The sequence below is a fragment of the Stegastes partitus genome, unplaced genomic scaffold (genome assembly GCF_000690725.1).
Source record: "Stegastes partitus isolate 25-593 unplaced genomic scaffold, Stegastes_partitus-1.0.2 Scaffold811, whole genome shotgun sequence".
Lineage (NCBI taxonomy): Eukaryota > Metazoa > Chordata > Actinopteri > Pomacentridae > Stegastes > Stegastes partitus.
In genome coordinates this window covers 98813-120105 of record NW_007578542.1, presented here as the reverse complement: position 1 = coordinate 120105, position 21293 = coordinate 98813, and the positions used below count along the sequence as shown (strand labels likewise).

Below are 21293 nucleotides of genomic sequence, written 5' to 3'. Positions count from 1 at the left end.
TGTTTATCTTAATTGTGATTATGTTGCCTCCTGGGTATGCTGCTTTAGTGCTGCCTGGTAAAGGATCTTGTTAACCCTTGTTTTTAAAAGTACGCTATCAATAAAGTTTTATTATTACCACAGTAGGTGCACATCTGTTAGTTCTATCCCTCAGCTCACAGTGTCCGGATGGTCCGGTAGGAACCTTAGTCCTCCAGTCCAGGCTGCTGTCCGGAGGGTTTACCAAATGCCACATTAAATCAACGAAGAAGAACCAGCGACGTCACATCCGGTGACAGCAAGTTTTGACTGTCAGGCGCGAATGTAAACATTCGTTTAAACGAACAACCCAGGTAAGAAAACAGTTATTTGAATGTATGTTAACAGGTTTGCATTGCCACACTTCACTGGTATTAATAGCGTGAACTCGACTTTACATGTGTTTAACTTCGTACCTGCGTCGAAAAAAGCTCGCTTCTTAAAAGTAAGAAACTACTAATATAGTTTCATTTGGGTTGCCTGAAAACATAAAGGCTGCGCAGTAACACTGTCGTATTTGTATTAAAGACAATGTGAAGTCTCATCCAGGTACCATGTCTTGTAAATGTTACTGTCATGGAGGAGTTTCCTTAAAATAGAAACCGAAACCGTAATCTTTTAATGAGCAACAAAACATGCAGGCTTGGACAGATGACTCAGTCAAACAGCAACAACTGTAGAGTCCCTAATGTTTACATTCTGTGAGCTGAGTATTTCTTTTCTTTTTGCGCCAGGTGTTTCTGATGTGTACTACAGTGGACAGTGAAGAAATAATCATCCTCAGTGATGATGATGATGATGATGATGATGACAAAGACTGTGAGAATGACTTATCCTGCCTGATTGTGGAGGTGGAGGATGTGAAGAAGACTGGTACTAGCTGTCTACCGTATACATCTTCCCATTGTGTACATATGTTGTGCTATAGATCATCACCAGCTGCTCTTCCTCTGTGTTTCAGACTGTGTGTCAGCTTCTACTGCTCTGGATGAAGACCTGGTTGTTACCTTCTATCGCCGTGCTGAGGTGCTGCCTCACGCACGCTTTGACTGTCCAGTACACCCTTTCACGTGAGTAAATGGCCACACACACACTTTGTTAAAGCAGTCAGTGCTCTTTATTTCACATTTTCAGATAATCGTGCTGCTTCTCTTCTGTCCTGCTCAGGGCTACAGACTGTCAGACGGGCACTCCAGTGGCTGATAACCAGCGTATTTGTGATCAGTGCTTTTGTTACGTCTGTGATAAGCTGGCATCAAAGGTAAGTGCTGCCGTAGTGTGCACAACCCCATCACACACTCACCGAGTAAAACCCCTTGAAGACTAAAATGAAAGGTGGTTAATTATTCTCTTTTCCTCACAATATCATTCATATCATCCTTTCCACACGTATCATTTGCTCAGCTGAGAAGGTGATTGGCTGCCTTTTCTGCAGGACCTGCACGCCTCCAGGACTCCCCTCTCTGTATCTGTGTCAATTTTCATTTTATTATCTCCGTCCGTTTTGTTTTCTTTTACATTACCGTTCTGTTGTTTTTTTTTTATTTTAATTTTGCTTTTTTTCTTTGTTCTATTTCTTTTTTTTTTTTTTTTCTTTATTTTATTTTATTTTTTTTTTTTTGTTGTTTTGTGGCCCCCACCCGCCCGAATTCCTTGTTTTTTTTGTGTTCTCTCTGCCGGTCAATCTTTTTTTTTTTTCTTTTTTCTTTGGTCAGTGTTTTTTGTTTGATTCACCAATGTTTGTTTTTTTTTTGTTTGTTGTGTGTTCTCTGTTGTGTGTGTGTTCCTTCACGCCTTCCTTCCCGGTTTAGGCCTTTTGTTGGTTGGTTTTCTTTTTTTTTCTTTCGTTTGTTCCTTTAAAGGAATTTAGGTTGCCTTTGGACGGAATTTTTGGGCCCGGTTCCCGGCCCCATTGGACAACCGGAAACCCTTGGAGTTGTTAAAGGGCAAGGCCGGTTGCCGGATTAATTGAATTAGAAACCGTTTTAGATTGCACTGAGACAACAGAAATAAACATATCATACCACCAGGAAATGTATTGCACCATATGAATGGGTTAAGTGTCCTGAGAATTCAAGAGTCTGATGGCGGAGGGATAAAAAACTGTTACAGAACCTTGTGGTTTTGCACTTCAGGCTGCGGTACCTCTTGCCTGAAGGCAGAAGAGAAAAGAGTTTGTGACAGGGGTGTGTATAACCGTGCACATTGCCTTTTTTTACTTTAAAGTTGAAAGGAGAAATGCCACTCGATACCCTGTTTACTCTATACTGAGGCCATGGGTTCTCACCTTTACCACAAAAGCCACTTGATTGGTTTAAGAAAAGCTTTAAAGGAAATGTTGGTTGATGTATGTTGAAATGTAGCTTTTGCCAATTCAAAGCTAATTGAAACAGAATAACGATACATTACTTCATGCTGATGTGGGTTTAAAGCAGCTATAATCCATGTTTTTGTAACAACAATGTGTCAGACGACAGTGTGGGGAAAAAATCCCAAACGGGATTGCTTGTAGTGATGAGCTCCCAGAGAATTATCACCTCATTATGCAGCCGTTATCCTCTCTGCTTTACAAAGCTTTATCGCTAGATTAGCTCATTGTTAAGCTGCACATCCCTATTGCTTACCAACCTTGCACTTGTACAATGTAAAGAGAAATGATATAGTGTGATTCCCAGCCATATCTGATTCATTCTTAACTTACACCTGCAAAATATTTACAATAATTGCGCTCTGCTTTTAGATTTTAAGTTATTTTGAACCAGGAGAAGATTTTTTTCTCAGTTGCCTTTTTGTATTTTACTATTCTACAACAAGTGTGAATGTAATTTAATTTATTTGTGTAATTTACTGATCGACTGCCCGTGAATCGTATAAATAAAAGAAAAGAAAATCTTTTTACCAAATAAAAATAAATGCATTTTAAAGAATAATTAAAGAAGAAATGAAAAATCATTCACAGATTAACAAAAACTCCACTGTTGCTTTTGTATTTATTTTTTATTTTTTAGTGAAGAAATAGTGATTGATAGTGTTCTTCCTGTAATGCTGGTGTTTCAGTGTGCAATGTGGTGCCACAGTGGTGTGTGTCACTGCAACAGCCACAAGAGGAGCCCCTTCTGGAACAACCTCCGAAACGATGCACTTCTGGGAGGACTGCAGCATTTTAACCTCACGCTGTCAGAAGTAGACTCTCACCTCCGACATGCAGGTGCACAGATTACACTCACATTTCTGAAACCTCAGGCTGAACCTCTTGTGATATGACTGTGATTACATGTTTTTTTCAATTTGTCCTCCTCGGGTCCAGAGGCGATGCTGCAGACCTTCAGACAAGAGCTCTCTGCACGGTTCTCATCCTTTGTGAAGGGGAACACGCTACAGGAAATTGGTCTATCCCAACTGAACGCGCACGGCCTCGTCCACAAGTGAGCCATTCATGTTTCACAAATTATTTTTACTTTTTTTTTGTTTGGGCTTTTTAGGCTTTATTATAGTTGAAAGTGGAGAGAGAGACAGGAAATATGTGGAGAAGAGTGGGGGAAGGACCTGTAGGAAATGGTCATGGGCTGCACTTGAACCCATGACCTCTGCGTTGTGGACTATAGCCCCCCTGTTCATGGGTCGCCTGCCTAACCTGTTGAGCATTATTGTTTTTAAACATATGACAGTCCTTAGGATCCATATCTGGGCTCCTGTGCATCCTGGTTGCAGGAATTAATTTGCATACAGCCACAAGAGCAATAATGAAGTCAGCTATTGAGGTGAGGTGAGGTGAGGTGTTGGGCTGGGTTAAAGCGAGTTGTCTACGTAGGCTAGCTAAATTCTACTGCTCCAAAATATGAAAACCGTCTTCATGGATGACCCTCTGTGCATGAGAAAGGTAATATTGTGTTGAAAGAAGACAGGGGCTTCCATGTGTGTCAATTTATACTGCGTTTTACTGCATTTTACAGAATAGAATAAAACTTTTTTTTGTTTCAGTTACACACCTGTGTACGAGTTTGTGTCATCGTTCCTGAACAAAGCAGACCAACAGGACAGCAGAGCTGCAGCCATCATGCATCTAGGAGCTGCACAACTTTTTTTGAGACATTACCAAATCACAGGGTATGAGGAGCAGCATGTCCACTTCTACATTATCTGTTTTCTTCAGTTTCAAATTTTCACTTTTACAATTTCCTTTGTTTATATTTTTTCTTCAGAGCCTTCGTCTTACAGACTCCCATGTGTAATGTCGCTGAAGCTAAAATAGTGTTAATGCAGAGGTGAACACACACATACAGAATCCTATATTATCTGTGACTAATTCATTTGGATAATAAACTTTTTTTTAATGTGTTTCTGTGTTTGGGGGTTTTCAGGGTTATAGCATCAGTGCAGAGACAGATGGTGATGGCTGATTACACTGCAGAGTTCCTCCGAAAACTGCAGGACTTTTACAAGAGGTTATATTTCCCCGCCGAGTTCAGGAACTTCAGGAACAGGTGTGTTTGCGTCTGTGCTTTCCTTTTATATCCCCAAGGTTACACATTAAAACCTTTTTATGTTCAGTAAATGTAGCTTGATGCTTATGTGCTGCAGCCTGTGTGTTCGTCCCTGGGACGACGTGCTGCTTGTGTCTGTGCTGAAGGGACAGAATGTGTCGGGCGTCCGTAAGGACAAAGGCAAGAAGGACATCCTGTTTGAACAGATTTCTGTGGTTCTACTGAGGACAGAGCTACTGCAGCGTCAGCGCAGGTTTAAGAACATACACTCTTTTACTTTATGTAGTGCACATGTAGCCTTTGCAACAGGAACTAAAAGACTGCCACATCATTACTGCCTGCAGGTACAGAGAGCTGTGTCGATATCTACGAGTCGTCCAGACGAATGATGCCAGCCTGTGAGTTTATGTGCCTCTCTGTTTTTCTGTACCATGAAGTACCAGTGGCGGTAACACAACTTTTTCTCCTTTTTTCTTAAATGTTTTGCATAAAGTCTTGACCTAACAACAGACACAGAGCAGGGATTTGAACATTGTCAGCAGAGATAAAGATGTTTGTGTAGTTTCGTACAACCACATAGTTGAAGTTTTCCTGTGAATATAAAAAACTAAGACTCAAGACTGATCATTGTTTGAAAGATTTATTTTTGAGCTAAAAAAAAATATAATAAAGGAGAAAGGTATTTTTTGAAAACAACGAAAATAATAAACAGGTTTATCAATAAAGACCAGAAGGAGAATTGTAGCTCGGTTGTAAATTCCTTAGTTGAAGATCCTCTCTCCAGCTCTGTCATGCTTTTTTAATGAGAGTTACTTCCTATTTTTTAATCTATTGCTGAAATATATATAAAACTACACTGATATTTACATACATGAGCTGCATGCAGCTACAGAAATAGCGCTACTTTTTCAGCTCTTAACCATCTATCAAAAACAAACCATCATGCATACATTTATGTAGCCGATGACGACATGACCTCCTGCTTTATATCCTCTACAGCCTCCGGCAACAACAAGACCTCATCCCCTTCTTCATGTGCATGCACGGAGACTTCATGTCGGGTCTGACCAGTTTGTTCCCTTCAGTGAACGCTCCCGCCTCCAGACTCTCTCCGCAAAGCTTCCTCTTTTATCTCCACATGTTTGAAACAGCGACAGCACCAAAGCTGATAGTCATTCAGCCGGCACAGCTCAACTGTTCTGATGCAAAGTGGGAACCAATTGAAGGTCAGAGAAAGATGTATTTTCACTTTAAAAAAATCTCACAAACAAGATCTTTTTGTTTTTGACGTCAGACTTCCTCCTCTTTGTAGGTGCTGTGCCACTGAAGCGTGCTGAGCTGGTGAAGTTTGCTCTCAGGGTTCAGAGATGCTGCTACGCTGTCTACACTGATGTAAGTCAACACGTCCTGTTCGGTTTGCTCTGTTTAAATAAAAGAACTTCTTAGCAAAATCAGACTCGGAGAGGCTTTAACAAGCTTCAAACACAGACTAATTCCTCAGACTCTGGTGAAGATTATCAACATCACTGCACTGTCTTCCAGTAAACACTAAACTTGATGTTATTGTAAATTTCTAATATAGGCAATGAATATGTTTGTGGTCTCTCCATCAACTCAAAGAAATGTCATCAGTTGTTTATAGCTGCTTCCATGCTCTTTTTTGCATGATGTTTATTGTCCTTATTTCGTGGTTTTTCTCTGGATTTCTTACTTTCCTCTTGACACTGTACCAAAGGAGCAAAGCGGGTTCCACAGACATTACATGCTTGTAAAGGTGGTAATCCAGAATCGATATCTACAACATTCTAACATCATGACTCAGGTGCACAGCCCAGTAGGGCTGGCATTGTTTAAACTCCAGTAGATTTCCAGTAGCTAGTTGATCATGTTGTGATCCTTGAAAGTCCTAGACCAGGGGTGTCCGATCCTGGTCCTCGAGGGCCACAGTCCTGCATGTTTTAGATGTCTCCCTCTTCCAACACACCTGATTCAAATGATCAGCTCATCATCAAGCTCTGCAGAAACCTGATAACGATCCTGGTCATTTGAATCAGGTGTGTTGGAAGAGGGAAGCATCTAAAACATGCAGGACCATGTCCCTCGAGGACCAGGATCGGACACCCCTGTCCTAGACATAGATATGTATAATAAAGGCTAGAAGTCTTAAAGCGGCGTTTCAAACGGGTTCACCCTTCGGCCATCTTGGTACGGAAAAGCTCTCTGGCGGAACCTGTGGTACGTGAAGGAAGGTGAGTGATCTGAACAAACGTAAATACTCGTATCTCGCTGAAATCTTGACGGATTTACAAACGGTTTGGTTTCATACAAACGTTGTTAACGTGGCTACAATTCAAATTACAAAAATACAAAATAATTAAAATACTAATTGTTGCTGGCCGTGACTACTAGCGTACCATATCAAGATGGCCGCCAGTGTGGCCGTGTGATTCCATTGGCCGACAGCGCGAATGAGACATCTAGCCTTTATTATATTTATATCTATGGTTCTAGATATCATTTTTGGTTCCCAACCTTCTATAGCATTCCATGTCTGATTTCTGAGAAAAGGGAGGGTTTCCCCCTAAAACAGCAACACAACAGTGTCTAAATGATGCTGAGACTGAGTTTGGCTGTGTTTTATGCACCATTCTAGCATCTGAACCTCGTGAGAAAAATCAGAAGAAGCTGGAGACACTTTCTATCTGTTGTGTAGTCTTGTTCCAGCGTATGACCGTATGTCTGCTGTCTCTCTGATCCAGTCTCAGTGTTGGAGCGGTTTACTCAAAATCGTCAGCACACATCGTGGTTCACTCACTGCTTTATCTGCACCCAGCCCTCAGTTTCTGCACGTATGTATTTCTTGCTCATCAATAGCTCCTTTATTTTGATGGTTGTGTATTTGTCGTAGTTGTTTTCATCGTGTGTTTTCTATCTATGATGTCTGAACGATGAAGGAAGCAGGACAAGCTGTGAATTTCATACTGCTCGATAAGAAGAGCTCCAATTTGCAGATTCCACGATTTTTCCTGGAGGTCAGTATGTGTGAATTTACACATCAGAGGTCAAACTCATGAATGTGAAGAGTGGTAATAAACTGTAAAAAAAAGCAAAAAACATGTTTGCAGGTGTACCCAGATCAGGCCTTGCTGCTGCTGGTAACGGGAGCTTTAGGTTTGAGAATCCGTGATGCTGCTCTGAGTCCAGTGGTGCCTGTGCTCAAAACTTTTCAGGTAACCTCCTTTTACCTTCTCCTTTAACACCAAGGTATTAAAGTCTGGGGAACAATGCCAAAAGGAGAGCTTTAAAAAGTTACTAAGAGCTCTGTGGGGACAGGAGGGTCAGAACCATGCAGTCAACTACAGCTCTGTGGTTCATATTATCCATAACAAGCTCCCGAGTGTCTTGAAACATCTTTGCAGAGTTTAGAGAACTCATGGTCATCTGACTGACTTGTGTTTGTGGAGGTTCAGTGCTAACATGAGTAGCTGTGTGGACCAAGAATCTGGAACAAATTCTAATTGTGCAACGACCACAGATTTTCTTACAAACTAGGTTTTCACATACAGAGATTTTGACATGGTGGTTTAGTGTATAACATGAAACACTGACCAGCAGAAGATCTTCAAAGACGGATGAAAAGATTAAAAAAACAACAACAAAAAAAACCTAATATTGCAAGTTGACATTGTCACAAACACAAAAAATGCAAGTGTTGTAAATCAAATAGAATGTACATGTGGCAAATACAAAGTAATAGAAATATTAACTGTGCAAATTATTCACTTGAGAATGTGATGTTTTGTTGTTGTTTTTTTTTTTTTACATCAAGGACAGGAATCTGTTCTGTTGTGTCGCTGCGTGTAGCTTGTTTGTTCTAGTGTTAGTGAATAGGTAACTACAGTGATAAAAATGATCCTACAGTTACGTTTCTTGGAGAAGCAAGTGGCTTGTTACTGCAGTTGTATTTATTTTCAAAGCTACAGAAAAGAGCTTCCAGAAACAGCTTTTAACTAATGTGTTTGATAACTATAACATTAGATATCCACTGTAAAGAGGACAGAGCAGCTTTAAGTGTATTGTGTCAACTTTGGCATTTTTGCAGACTTGTGTCTGTCATTCTCATCATGCAAAATAAGCTAAACTTAGAAATTCTAAATATCTGGCAATGGCTGAACAGTTTGTTGACTTTCACAGTTTTTGTGTTACTTCTTGAATTTCACATCCTGAATGAGAAAATGTTCAGTGTCACCGGATATACTGTACTGTGACACTGTATCACTGGACAGGTCATCAACGTCTCCCAAGAGAATTTTCCCAAGAGACTGGACTGTCGCTATTTGACTGAAGGACTGCAGTGACTGAAACCGCATGCTTAAAAATATTACAGTGACAAACATGGACTTATTGTGGACTAAAGTCTATATCTGGTCATGCTTCTGTCTTGCAGGACAATCAGTGGGCCGTCACATGGCTGTGTAACAGTCTGTCCTCCAGCGAAGAACGTCTCAAAGCCTTCATTCAGGAGCTCACACAGGAGATGGAAAGCATAGCAGGTACTGTACGCTGGAATCTTCCTATTGCACTAAACTGTCAGTGTCCTTATCTGAGCCTTTGAATCATTTAAAATATCTACTCAGATTGTATCAGTAGGACAGTAGTTGCATCAAATTCTTCTTTAAATATTTATTCAGTGCAAACATATTTTTGGGGTGAGTGTTCCTCAGCGTGTTGCCCTGAAAAAAAAAAATAAAAGAACTAACAAGTTATTTGCAATGTTTGGTGACAACATCAACATCTAAACTCAGGGGCCAAAACCGTTCTCTGCATGCTTCAAAGTCCTCGTCTGATCCTCTAAAAGTGCTTCAGATCTGTCGTGGAAAATTGCTGTAATTGTTAAACTTAAAAAAGTAATTTGCTGGGCTGTTGGTAGATTTACTATTATATACAAAATGGAGAAAAGCACTTTGTCTAGATTAAAACTTTTGTCCGGCACCTGTCTCTGAGAGAAAACCAAGAGTGACAGCTTATTTTTTGACATGACGGTGAACATATAGATATTTTTTTCACATTAGCAAATTGGAAATAGTTTATAAGTGTAAACGTTATGGGACGGTTTTCCATATCATGTAAAAACTCTTCCTACAGTCCAACATTCCTAAAGTTGATCCAGGAGCCTCTTCAGACTAAAACTCCACATCTGATGCTTGTGGTGTAACAGACACGTTACTGTCAGCAGCAGTTAACCTGTAACTCTGAACACAACAGCATTTAACGCCCCTGAAAATAAACAAACATGTAAGCAATTGGTTGCTAACAGATGATTAACATAAATAACGGACAGCCCAGGAGGTTACAGTTGATTTTACTTCCTGTTTACGATCACAGCACTGGGAAAACCCTTCACTAAGAGATCTGTACAAACTGTTACGTCCAGCCTAGGGGTACCTGAACGCAACATGAAAATGCCGTCCTTCACCAGTCTCAAGCAAAAAGTGATGTTACAGGAAAAAATATTATTTATTTACAATAAAGTGTGATTTTATAACAAAGGTGATGGTAGTATATAAATTGAATTAAGAGTGAGCTCTACTAAAACAACAAACAAAACCACACAATACTCAGGGAGTCCCAACTTACTTGTCAAAATAAAAGTAGCAAAATTAAGTACAAAGTCTAGCCTCCCTCTCCAACTTCAACAGGTGAAAACATAGTTTAAACACAAAAGTAGCCGCTCACTCCGTTCATCTAACACTTTAGAGTTACTTGACAAAAGAACACTGAACGTGAAGGATGGCCGCGCCCATCTGACCCTCTCTGCACACCGGCGACGTCCTTCCACATTTAATACCGGAGCTTCCATTGGTCAGCCAATCCGGTCCTCGCTACAGCGCAGCCCTGTTTACATATTAAATAGGAACACAGTGGGTTACACACAGATCAAAGGAAAAATAACGTTCTATATACAAATACAACCGCAACTATTTCTTGCTGTGAACTCACTGAGAGCCTTCTTTTTACAAACCAGCACCGTTTTACACAGCCCGAGGTTATCATCAACAGCACCATCTTTTCATCTACCATCACCAGAACCACTCTGCTTTGAGCTCAATTTCATGTCACGTCCTCGCTTGTGGTGTAAAGTTTGTGTCCTCGTGCATGAACCAAAATAAATGAGGGCAACAATCCAGGGCGGCCTCGAGGTGCAACATGGCCACATAACATAGCCTCTCTTTGTTTCTGTGTCAGACGGGGGCAAGTTGTTTCCTTTTCTTCGCTCCATCGTCGCCACTCTGTCTGCTGGGACCAGTGAGTTAGACTTCATCACTAACTTGCTGCAGCTAAAGCACTGTGGCCTTTTCAAGCACAGAAAAGACCTGATTTAGAGAGATTTCTATTTTATTAATTACATTTTTTTGTATATCTGATCTGCTGTCTTCTTCCCATGTCCTCTCCTGAGATGGCAGTGATCATCTCAGGTCACATGTGGTGATCCTAGACTCACTAGTGCTGATTCTGTTTTTTTTCCACTTGCAGGCAGTCCGTTGGCTGTTGATGGGGACTCCCTCTTACAGAATCAGCTGTGAGTTCCTCAATCTGCTACTCCTTCCTCTGGATGTTGTTTTGGTTGCTTGTATCACAACCCAAATTTAAAGCTGCATTGTGTTTTGTGTACCGTGACTAATCAACTCAAATCAAGTTTATTGTCATGTTGCTGTACATACACAGTAGTACAGGCAAGATAGAAGAGTGTTTCTTAAGGATCCAATACCTTAAAGCAATTTAAATAAACAAGTGTTTGCATATCTGGATCAGCAGTTCAGCGTTCTGACAGCTTGTGGTATGAAGCTGTTGATCATTCTGGAGGTTCTTCCTTTAATGCTTCGGAAACGTTTGCCTGATGGCAGCAGTTCAAACAGTTTATGGAGAGGGTGTGAGGAGTCCCTGACAGTGTTCAGTGTCCTGCTCCTGCAGCAGCTCTGGAGAAGTTCTTGGACAGAGGTGAGGGGAACTCTGATGAGCCTCTCAGCTCCTCTGACTATCCTCTGCAGGGCTTTTCTGTCCGATATACTGCAGCTGGAGGACCATGTTGAGATGCAGGATGTCGGAACGCTCTCCACCACACCTCTGTAAAAAGCCCTGAGGATGCTGGCAAGAAGAGAGGCTTGTTTCAGTGGTCTCAGGAAATGTAGTAATCTTTATATTTTTAGAAAGCAACCTGTAAGTTCAGGTGCTGTTTAAACTACTGTAACACATCATGTGAAACCTTTAGGGCTTCCAAATGTTTTGAATGCTTATACTTTGTTTTTAATGTGCACAGTATGATCCGTCCAGGGTGTCTCCTGCCTTCACCCTGAGTCACCTGGGGTTACGCTCCAGCTCCCCCTACGACCCTAGTGAGGATTAAGCGGTGTATAGATAATGGATGGATGGATGGATGTTCACAGTATGACGGTCTATAGGACAGTCAGTGTTTCTTGTTAGTGTGCTGCTGCTTCAGTTCAAGACTCATTTCCACCACCAGCTGTTCACAGGTGGAACTGCATCAGAGTGAAGGATGCACGATGCTGTCAAGCTTCCCCCATCTGTATCACTGCCCTCCGCTGTCAGCTGGAATGTGTTTCACTCCACATCTCTCTGCACCACCAGTTAGGATCAAAAACGCCATCATTTCTCCAGGCCGAGCGCTGATCACTCTTTACTTTTCTCCACTGACAGCAGTCGTTAAGCCCAAGCTTGTGATACTGAGAGCGCTGATCCCACAGTGTTTTTCTTTTTTCTTTTTCAATTTAACATCTATATTCCTCTCTGTGTGGAACTGACAGAGATCATCTATCTAGTCTATCTTCTGTCACTTCTGTGGGGCTCAGTGGACCAAAGCTATTTTTAGACTATAAAATGTAATTGTGTTGTACTAGAAGGTCTGTAAGAACTCACTGTTAATAAAAAAGAAATATATTTAATGCCAATGTGCTGCAGTAATACCTGCTGGGTAAGAACAGGTTTGATCCAATCATAGTCGGTCAATGCATCACAAGTTGAAGAGGTTAGAACAAGAAACTGTTGAACTTTTTAACGAGAAAATACCCAAAATAATTGATAAATCATAATAATTTTTTGTCAGCTGACTACATCATTATCTTTTCAGCACTGACTGGATGTGTCCTAACACTTTTTTTTTTCTCCTCTCAGGGCTGATCCTTTGCAGCATTACTAGCACCACCTTAAATGGCAAAACTGTATGTGTAACTACTCAAACGTGTAACTCGGGGCTTCATATGCACAATATGTCCTGACCTTCTTGTTTTCTGGTGGCAGGGCGTCCTTGGTGGCACATCCTTCCTCGTGGCAGAACTGCGGACCTTAAACAGACTGTACCTGCCCGCACACATCAGGTGTTTGAAGCACGACGCACAGACTTCAAGAAACCTCCTCTTTGGGATTCAGATATTTCACTTTTGCTTCACTCCTTAAAGACTTGTTCAGGTTTATTCCTCAACTGTGGGATTTTGTTATTTTTACTTTAATGCTGCTTATTTTGTCAAGAAAAACTTTATTTACTTTTATTCTAAATGTTCTTAAGAAGGAACTGATAAATAAAGAGAAAACGTCTTTTGTCCCCACACTGCTGTGGCCAAATTAAAGAAAAAGAAAAAGATTTCTTGCTGAATTATTGCTCAGACTGCAGAACCCAAATTTAAAATCCAACTTTATTTTCAGAGTAATTATGCGCACAGTAAAATCGGCTCATGGTAGCATTAATAAAACAGCAAACACGTGAGTCCAGTGTCAAACAGAAGGAGGTTGCTGCTCTGCCGTCATCTCACTGCAGTCAACGGTTTAAAGGCCAAGTTACTAAACCGCTGTCGTCTATGATGTCACTGGATGGAGCTCCAGTTCTGTGATCACAGAGGAAATGGATGGAAAGTCGTTTTAGACTTTGTGTTGTTGATGGCGACGTTACAGAGGAGACTGCTGCTCAACAAGGACATGGAGAGGGCAGAAAAACTGCACTTTTTGTACCAGTGTTGAGACTCACACCAGAGTTGTTTTTCAAGGCAACTAGAGTTTGTGCATTTTTCTCTCCAGAGGCGCTTCGTGCAGTGGGAACATGCTCAAAGGCTCAGCTCCTGCAGGAGAAAACGGCTTAAAGGAAATTCTGTGAACCCTTTAAACTTTTGCATGAAACCAGGAAGTATCTTTTTTTTTGTGGGTTCAACATTAGTTTTGTTTTTTGATTGTAATTCTTCTACGTTTTGAAAAAACTGCTCCTGTATGGTGGTTGTTAATGCTGTTGGATGTACTGACAAATATTTTTGGATTACTTTAAAACTGCAGCAAACCTGAAGTTGCTGCCAAGTAATGTATTGTTCATTATCTTGTGAGCTACTTTGTTCATAGTTCGGAAATTAGAAAAACTTTTTGGTTCTGTATTATGGAAGCAGTGTTGACTTTCTCATGCAAGAAGCTAAATAAATTTGCAACTTTTACACTTAGCATAACCATATCTATCACTATGTAAGATCAACTACTGCATTATTGTATGGACCTTCATATTTTGTGCTTTTAAAGTACGTGATGTCATTTTTTTCCTTCATACTTGTGACTGTAAATGTAGTAACAAAATCAGTTGTACTGTTTGATATGCATCGGGCCGGGCTGTCCTGAGTGGACCTTTGGTTACTGTCATTGTACATTCAGTTTTCACACTTGTCTTTCTAAACTGCAGCTGAGTTGGGTGATAAGACAGAACAACAGGTAAACAGTGCATGTTGTTGCAGAGTATTAAAGCATCTACAAGCCATAACACAATGCTGGTTAAACAGTACTCTCAGATCTATAAAAGTTTTTTTTTTGCTTGCGTAAATTCACAATTAAATTACAAAGATCACATGTGATTGAGTGATAAACCTACATCTTTAAAACATCATAATAAAGCTGCATAAGGCTGCCAGCATATAAAAGTCTTTGGTGCCAGTAAGGCACTAGTGCACTAATGTCCAGGAACTAGAAATATATGACTCAGACCATCAGAATTTAAGACTGTCTTTAAAAAAATCACATTCTTTAACTCTGATGTGTTCACAGCAGCAGGCGATAAAACGTGAGTCACTGAAAATCACAGAGACATCAGTGCATTGACTTGCAGCAATCAGCATAATCTATCTTTTTGTTCATCCAGTGTCTTCTTTTGATTCTTACGCTGCATATGTGTTTCTGTGGAGGTTCACTGAGCTGTAGTAGAACCGTAAAACCGCCGGTCCACGTCCCGCGTGGCGCTGCTTGATGAGGTCGGACAGAAAGCGCATCACTCTGAAATCGCTTTCGCTGCTGCAGAATCCTCGCGTGGAAAGAAACTCCTCCTCTTCCGCGCCATCGTTCCCTCCCGCGGCTTTCGGACGTTTGAAAGTGTACAGCAGCACCTGATTGGCCAGCGCGGTCAGGCAGCTCTCCAGGTGCAGCAGGTAGGTGATGCCCCGGCTGATACCGGAGAGAGGATCAGCCAGTCTGCCGATGAGAGAGCCGGAGTACGACGGACAGCGCAGCGTCTTCTGATCTATGTCCAGCAGCGCTAAATAACGGCTGTAGCGAGTCAGAGAATGAAGGATGACGGACGAAGAGCTGGAGGATGATCTGGTGAAGAAGAAAAAGAAATGCATGGATGAGACTTTATTGATTTCATTTGTGGACTGAAAATGGACAAAAACACAATAAAAGTTAATTTTAATTAAAATTCAAACAAAATTTCAATGGTTTGCATCCCGGTGAGGACACCCGGGATCTTTCTGCGTGGAGTTTGCATGTTCTCCCCGTGCAGCGTGGGTTCTCTCCGGGTTCTCCGGCTTCCTCCCACACAGTCCAAAAACATGTTGAGGTTAACTGGTGATTCTAAATTGTCTGTAGGTGTGAATGTGAGTGTGCTTAGTTGTCTGTCTCTAAGTGTAGCCCTGTGATAGACTGGTGACCTGTCCAGGGTGTCCCCTGCCTTCACCCTGAGTCGGCTGGGATAGACTCCAGCCCCCCATGACCCTGGTGAGGACTAAGTGGTGTATAGATAATGGATGGATGGGTTTGCAAAAACAGATACCTTGATTTTTGTATATTTTCAGAAAACTGAATTTTTTGTTGTTTGCTTGAGATAATACCAATCCTACTAAAGTTGAGAGGATTTGGCTCAGTAGAAATGACAAAAACAGAGATAACTTATAGGTTTGATTGATATTGTCTCAGGTAGACGATGGAAAAGTAGGTTTTCTGAAGGTTTGTGAAGACGGAGTTAACTGTTTTTGCAAATGAGCTCTTCAATTATTTCCAAAGCGAAGCGATTATTCACTATTTTCTCGTTGCCTGACATATGCATAACTCCTGTCAAACACTTCAAGCTTTATGGAGCTAATGTTTACTGCCTGGATGTTGTATTGTAAGGTGTTGCTGTTTCTGTTTCTGTCTAAGACAAGTTAAAGGGCTTTACATGTAAAACAAAAGAAAACAAAAAAATGATGACGTCAGTGTCAGATCATCTTCACCTGTGTATTCCGATAAGTCTCCAGGTGAGCAGGTCGGTCAGCTGCAGGGCTGCAGTCAAACACGGCATCACAGCGCCCCCATCAGGACCAGGAGCAGGCAGGAAGAGGCTCAGAGCGTCCACCAGCTTCCTGACCAGAACGTCGTCTCCTCCGATGACCACCAGCGGCCGGCCGCTCAGGAGGCAAAACACGGCATGCTGGCAGAAGGAGTTCTGCTTGACGAACCTGAGCGCTCTGAGCCCGGCCTTCCTCCTCCTCCTCCTGTCCAGGCGGGCGCTGCTGTGGAGGTTTTGGGTCGGGGACGGCGGGTCCGAGGAGCCGGCGAAGCTGTTGCACTCCGATGCCTCGTCGATGCTCAGCAGCCTGAGAGGAGGGCCGGGAGGAGCCAAGCGGTCGACCAGAGGGGCAAAGTTCACGTGGAGGTCAGGAGCCAAGCGCACCGTCTGACGGACCTCAGGCCACTGAGGCGCCGAGTCCACGGCTGCTGCTGCTGCACAGACATTTGTTACAGGTTGTGAAACGAGCAACTTCTCACAGTCATTAATAATTTAGTGAGACATAAACCGGACGATTAAGAAGAAAGAGTTTCACCTCTTCAGAGCTATGACAACAAATGGAGGTAAATGTATTTCACTGACATATACAACCTTCTATAAGGGTCTGTTTGTCTATGAAGGCTTTGAGTTCTGCTGTAATTCCACCTGATGAGACATTTGGAGCCACTTTTTAACCCACATTTCATACACGACAGTCAGACTTGTGACAGTTTACTGATCCTTCCTGTCTACTCTCAGGATGCAACCGTGGTAATTTAGAAATCAAATGACCTCAGATCAAGGTTCAGTGTCTTTCTTTTATTGTTCAAAATAATCTCTGCATAGATTGTGAGAAAACAGACTTTGTACCCCGGAAACAGTCTCACTCTGGTTCAATAACTGGCTGCTGTTGTCAGCAGTCTGATTCATTGGCAGAATATTTACTCTCTGGTTTGTCCTCATAAATACATAAATGCTGATTTCCTACGACTAATTAAGATATAACGTACTTCTCGAGGGAAAATTTGGCGATGTTGACACAGCATGTGGAGCCTGGAACACATATAAGTGACCATCATCCAACCCCTGTATTAGATAGTCCTGGTGTTTAACAAAAGATGTCTCCTGATGCGTTTCTTAGTTAAATCCTGTCAGAATAGACACCTTGTAATTTAGTGTCTCTCTCAAAGTGCAGTGCTAATTGAGGGTTTTCTGCTGAGCCTGTTCTACTGATGGTTGATCTTTTGTTGTGTTATATTTGTGCGTCAGCTCTGAACGTGTGCTCTGAGAAAGAGGAAAACACAAGTTTGAGAGAGATTGTTGAAACAGAAAGAAAACACTTTTGTTCATTCAAATTTAAGTGTAATTACTCCTCACCAAAGTATAATTTGCATTTCCAAGAAGGCTTTCATCTCTTGCACTCAGAGCTGAAGCACAAATACGAGTATAATTCCTAATTCACAACCGCCAGTGATTTAACAGTGGTTAAAAGAACAGCAGTTAGTGTTGAAGTAGATTCCCTGATTTGGAGAGGAAACATTCTCTACATCCACATTAAGTCGGCTCCATTTAAGACGCATCATTTACACATTTTAAGTGTAGATGTACAGCTGCTCCAGGAAGTAGTCCGACCCCTTCACTTTACTATGTTCTAGATTTTGTTTTCAGTGAATACACTTTGTATTTGTTTCTGTCAATCCACACCCAATACCATATCATGACTTAGATATATTTGCAGACTGAAGTTTTCATACATGGAAGCTGCAGCAGATGTGTTACCTTGCGGTACGTCGGACGTCTTCTCTGGTGTTTTGTCTTCGTGGTCTTCAGTCTTCTTGACAGTTTCCGGCTCCTCTTTGATCACGACACCATCACAGACTGTTATTTGCGGCACAGACTCTTGTCTTTCAGCAGGAACCTGAACAAACTCTTCATTTTCAGCGTCATTCACTGAAGTAGCTCTATTCACCGTCTTCTCCTCTGTGAGGCCTTCGTCAGATTTACACTCAGTCTGCGGTTCTTCCTCAGCTTCAAAGCCGTTACTCAGAGGCTGCTGCTCCGCTTCTTCCTCCGTGATGGCAGTGAGGTCGTCAGGAAAGATGGACTCGGTGGTGCTGAGCACTTCGATGCTGTCCTCGCTGTTGGCCCGCTTGGCGTACGCTCGCACCCGCCTGACGCCTGCATCTACGACTGCACGCCTCAGGTAGGTGTCCGTCACCCCGACTGGTGTTTCTGAGGAGGAGACAGAGCTGTCAGCTGGTCCGGCTGTAACACTGTTGTTTCATTTCATTTCAGTATCAATTTTTTCGACCAGTAACACAAAAACTAAAAGTCTTATGACTGGCAACCAAAAAAAAATAAAAACACTGAAGAAGTTGGGACCAGAGAATCTTTTAAATTTTTTCTTGATAAATGATGAACTATTTATCAAAACTTTGGTTACCATCGTACGTCAACCATTTAACTTGTTTAATAGCCACACTGAATGGACCACAGCTGACTGGTTAGGAAGATACCACATGGATGGACTATTTGCTCCATATCTAATCTCTTTCCCACATTTCCTGTGTCGCTTTCACATAAAGGCACAAAAACTATGTAAAAGTAATAAAACTAAACTGAATTGCCCAAACAGTTAAAGGAATAGTGCTGCATTTCCTGAAACATGCTTACGCTGCTCAGTTTCATGCACCGAGATAGTTTCTTAGCTTCGAAGAGATCAAATTACAAAGAATCCAGAAAGTTACTGATCCCTGTTACTGTCAGATTATAAGCTGTGCCACAAAGGGCTTCATCACTCATTAATATGTTCTTTATTCTTTCTATTTAGTACTGTTTATTGTGTAAATACCAAATACCATGGCAACCCGAGCCCAAGGTGAAATTTGCACATTCTACTTGAGTTGACGCTCAAAAGTCTACAATAAGATTATTATAACTCCATTAGTATTTATCACACTGTACAGTTTTGTTTTCCTCGTACAAAGTATAACTTTGCATTGTGAGCTCATACTTTTCTAGTTATGTTTCTATTTTTAGGACATATTTTCTAATCATGTCTAATCATCTTCTATATTTTCTATTCTGAATGGGAGCAATGGAAGCATTTTCCTCTCAGGGATCAATAAAGTATTTCTGATTGTGATTATGTTCAATTTAAAATGAGATAAAACAGGGAAAAAAAGCAGCACATGTTCACATTTGAGAGGCTGAAACCAGATTTTTGCTTCTTGGTTGACTTTGGTAATAAACTCTTATTGATTCATCCCCTGCTGATCACTTCACCACCACGTTTCGTACCTCTGCTGTCAGATCCAGCAACGATCTGCTGTGTCCGGTAAGACTTCTCCGTCCCGAGCACTTCGATGCTGTCGCCGCTGCTCATGCTCCCGGTCATCTCTGTGGCAGCACCGGGCTCGGGGCTGTCAGTTTCTCCTGCCTCCAGTTTGATGGGGAGCTCCTCCACACAGGAGAAGAACGTCTCCAGGACCGGATGGTCTGATCGAAGCTCCTCAATGCTCCTCTTGCTCCCTGAGGTCTGTGCCTCTGCCTCAGCGCTCTCTCTTTCCTCCTCCTCTACGTCCTCGGGGCTCCACAGCTCAAACAGAAAGTTAGTGAGCGTCAGCCTTCTGGACAGCGAATGTGCGACCCGAGTTGTTCGCAGGACGCTCCTGTCGCCGCGGAGACGGCGCTCCGTGTCTGCCAGCTGGTCCTTCATCAGGGACAAGAAGTAGGAGTTGCAAAGCTCCTGCAGTGGCTTCAGACAGCGCTCTGACCTGCAGGAGGTGGAGATGGAGGAAGAGGAGGAGGGCTCGGGAGGCTGGAAGGCAGTGGGATCAGAGAGGGAGTCGGCTAGATCGTAGGGCAGGAAGTCGGGCTGTTTGAGCTTCCTGTTCGGGTAGGAAGTGACCTGGCGGAGGAGGTCTCTGTGAGTGGAGATGGAACGCTCCACAGCTTCAAGCTCGACACCTTTTTCTTCAGCGTCTGTGAGCCCGTTTGCCGTCCTCTGATGTTTTGTCTCCTGCAGCAGAGTCAGCTGTCCGTACCTGAAACAGCCAGAGGGAGTTGTATTCAGTCAGCAGATCTAAAGACCCAACAGAGATATCACACGGCCCTGGAGGACACCCGTGCATCACTGCAGCAAGGAGAGAAGGTACACCTCTGGAGCTAGGACTAGACATCAGAAGCATCTGAATTAGATTTTGACATCTGCTCACATCTCTACAGGGAAGAGGCAACACAGATGTTCAACAGCCCAACGTTTACACTGAGGAGGATGTACGCTCCGTCTGCATCTGTTCTGGAGTATACTGCTGCCTTTATATCAGCACCGGACAAAAAGCTAATTAATTAGTTAGCAAACTGAAAAACAATCAGTTCTCAAAATACATATTGATTATTGATTAAAACTTGTTATTCTAACCAAGGATTCTCTACGAGCAATTCTTGGTTCCAACTCCTCAAATCTAAAGACTGCTTGATTTTTTCTGTCACTGTAAATGAAAAATATTAAGTTTTTCGACTGTTTGAGGACAATGTGCATTTTGAAAATATCTCTGTGGGCTCTAAGACACTGTATTAGGATATTTTCTGAGGGGGCATGTGTTGACTATTTTTTAGACACAAGAATAATCCAAAAGGTGCATAATAGGTTAATTAAAAGTGTATTTATCATTGCTTGCAGCCCTAAAAAGGGAGCTGAATGCTCCTCACCTGGAGGTGTTGAAGCAAAAGCCAGACATCCAGGTGTCAGGTATTGGACTTTAAGCCTGACTTTTCTTAGCCTGCTTTATGGAACAGAACCTGATTTTGGTGGATAGCCCAGTCATTGGCTTAAGTGTCCTGTCATGGGCTGGGTTTTTATCATTTTAGAAAGCTCAAAAAGGAAAGAGAAAGAGAAGAAGTCTCGTTCACACCTGAATTACAACATGCTGAAAGGCCAAAGTTTACCCAAAGACTGAAAATACAAACTGCCTACCCTAGCTTTAAATGACCTGATAACACCTCTGCTAAAGGCAGGGCCCCCTCTCGTTGTAGGAATATAGTTAGGGTCCGAGCACCCAAAAGGGTGCAAAGACCCTATTGGAACTGCTCGGATTATTATTATTATTATTATTCGTGCCAAAGACACGCGTTTTTGAGGCCCTAAACATACTCCAAAACTCACCAAAATTGCCATGGACATCAGACCCGGTGAAAAATTTTATAATTTGGAAGAACAATACACACCT

At 42.1% G+C, this 21293-nt stretch overlaps 2 protein-coding genes across 2 annotated transcripts in view; one reads left to right on the top strand and one right to left on the bottom strand.

Moving 5' to 3' along the window:
- The first annotated feature begins 289 nt into the window (after positions 1-289).
- Positions 290-13669, top strand: LOC103365097 (uncharacterized). The gene is made up of 20 exons (XM_008292438.1): positions 290-332; positions 753-891; positions 980-1088; positions 1186-1279; positions 3076-3226; positions 3326-3443; positions 4000-4125; positions 4221-4283; positions 4380-4502; positions 4600-4755; positions 4847-4900; positions 5502-5728; positions 5815-5894; positions 7262-7351; positions 7457-7534; positions 7628-7732; positions 8950-9055; positions 10749-10808; positions 11037-11082; positions 12819-13669. Exons 2-20 carry the CDS (start codon positions 762-764, stop codon positions 12865-12867), a joined length of 1965 nt encoding a protein of 654 aa, XP_008290660.1. The 5' UTR covers positions 290-332; positions 753-761; the 3' UTR covers positions 12868-13669.
- The window catches only part of smcr8b (Smith-Magenis syndrome chromosome region, candidate 8b), a 15986-nt gene continuing 7885 nt past the window's right edge, over positions 13193-21293 (bottom strand). The window contains exons 3-6 of the mRNA XM_008292439.1: positions 19363-20108; positions 17842-18294; positions 16028-16517; positions 13193-15134 (exon numbers count right to left, since the gene is read on the bottom strand). Of these exons, the coding sequence (XP_008290661.1) occupies positions 14699-15134; positions 16028-16517; positions 17842-18294; positions 19363-20108 (2125 nt within the window). The 3' untranslated portion in view covers positions 13193-14698. The remainder of the gene's footprint in view (positions 15135-16027; positions 16518-17841; positions 18295-19362; positions 20109-21293) is intronic.

Excerpts from the sequence above, each read along its gene's own strand:
- LOC103365097 (XM_008292438.1), top strand. The coding sequence starts at position 762 with ATGTGTACTACAGTGGACAGTGAAGAAATAATCATCCTCAGTGATGAT. Across the intron at positions 4,503-4,599 it reads TTCAGGAACTTCAGGAACAG|CCTGTGTGTTCGTCCCTGGG; the intron begins GTGTGTTTGCGT and ends TATGTGCTGCAG. Across the intron at positions 7,352-7,456 it reads CCAGCCCTCAGTTTCTGCAC|GAAGCAGGACAAGCTGTGAA; the intron begins GTATGTATTTCT and ends TGAACGATGAAG.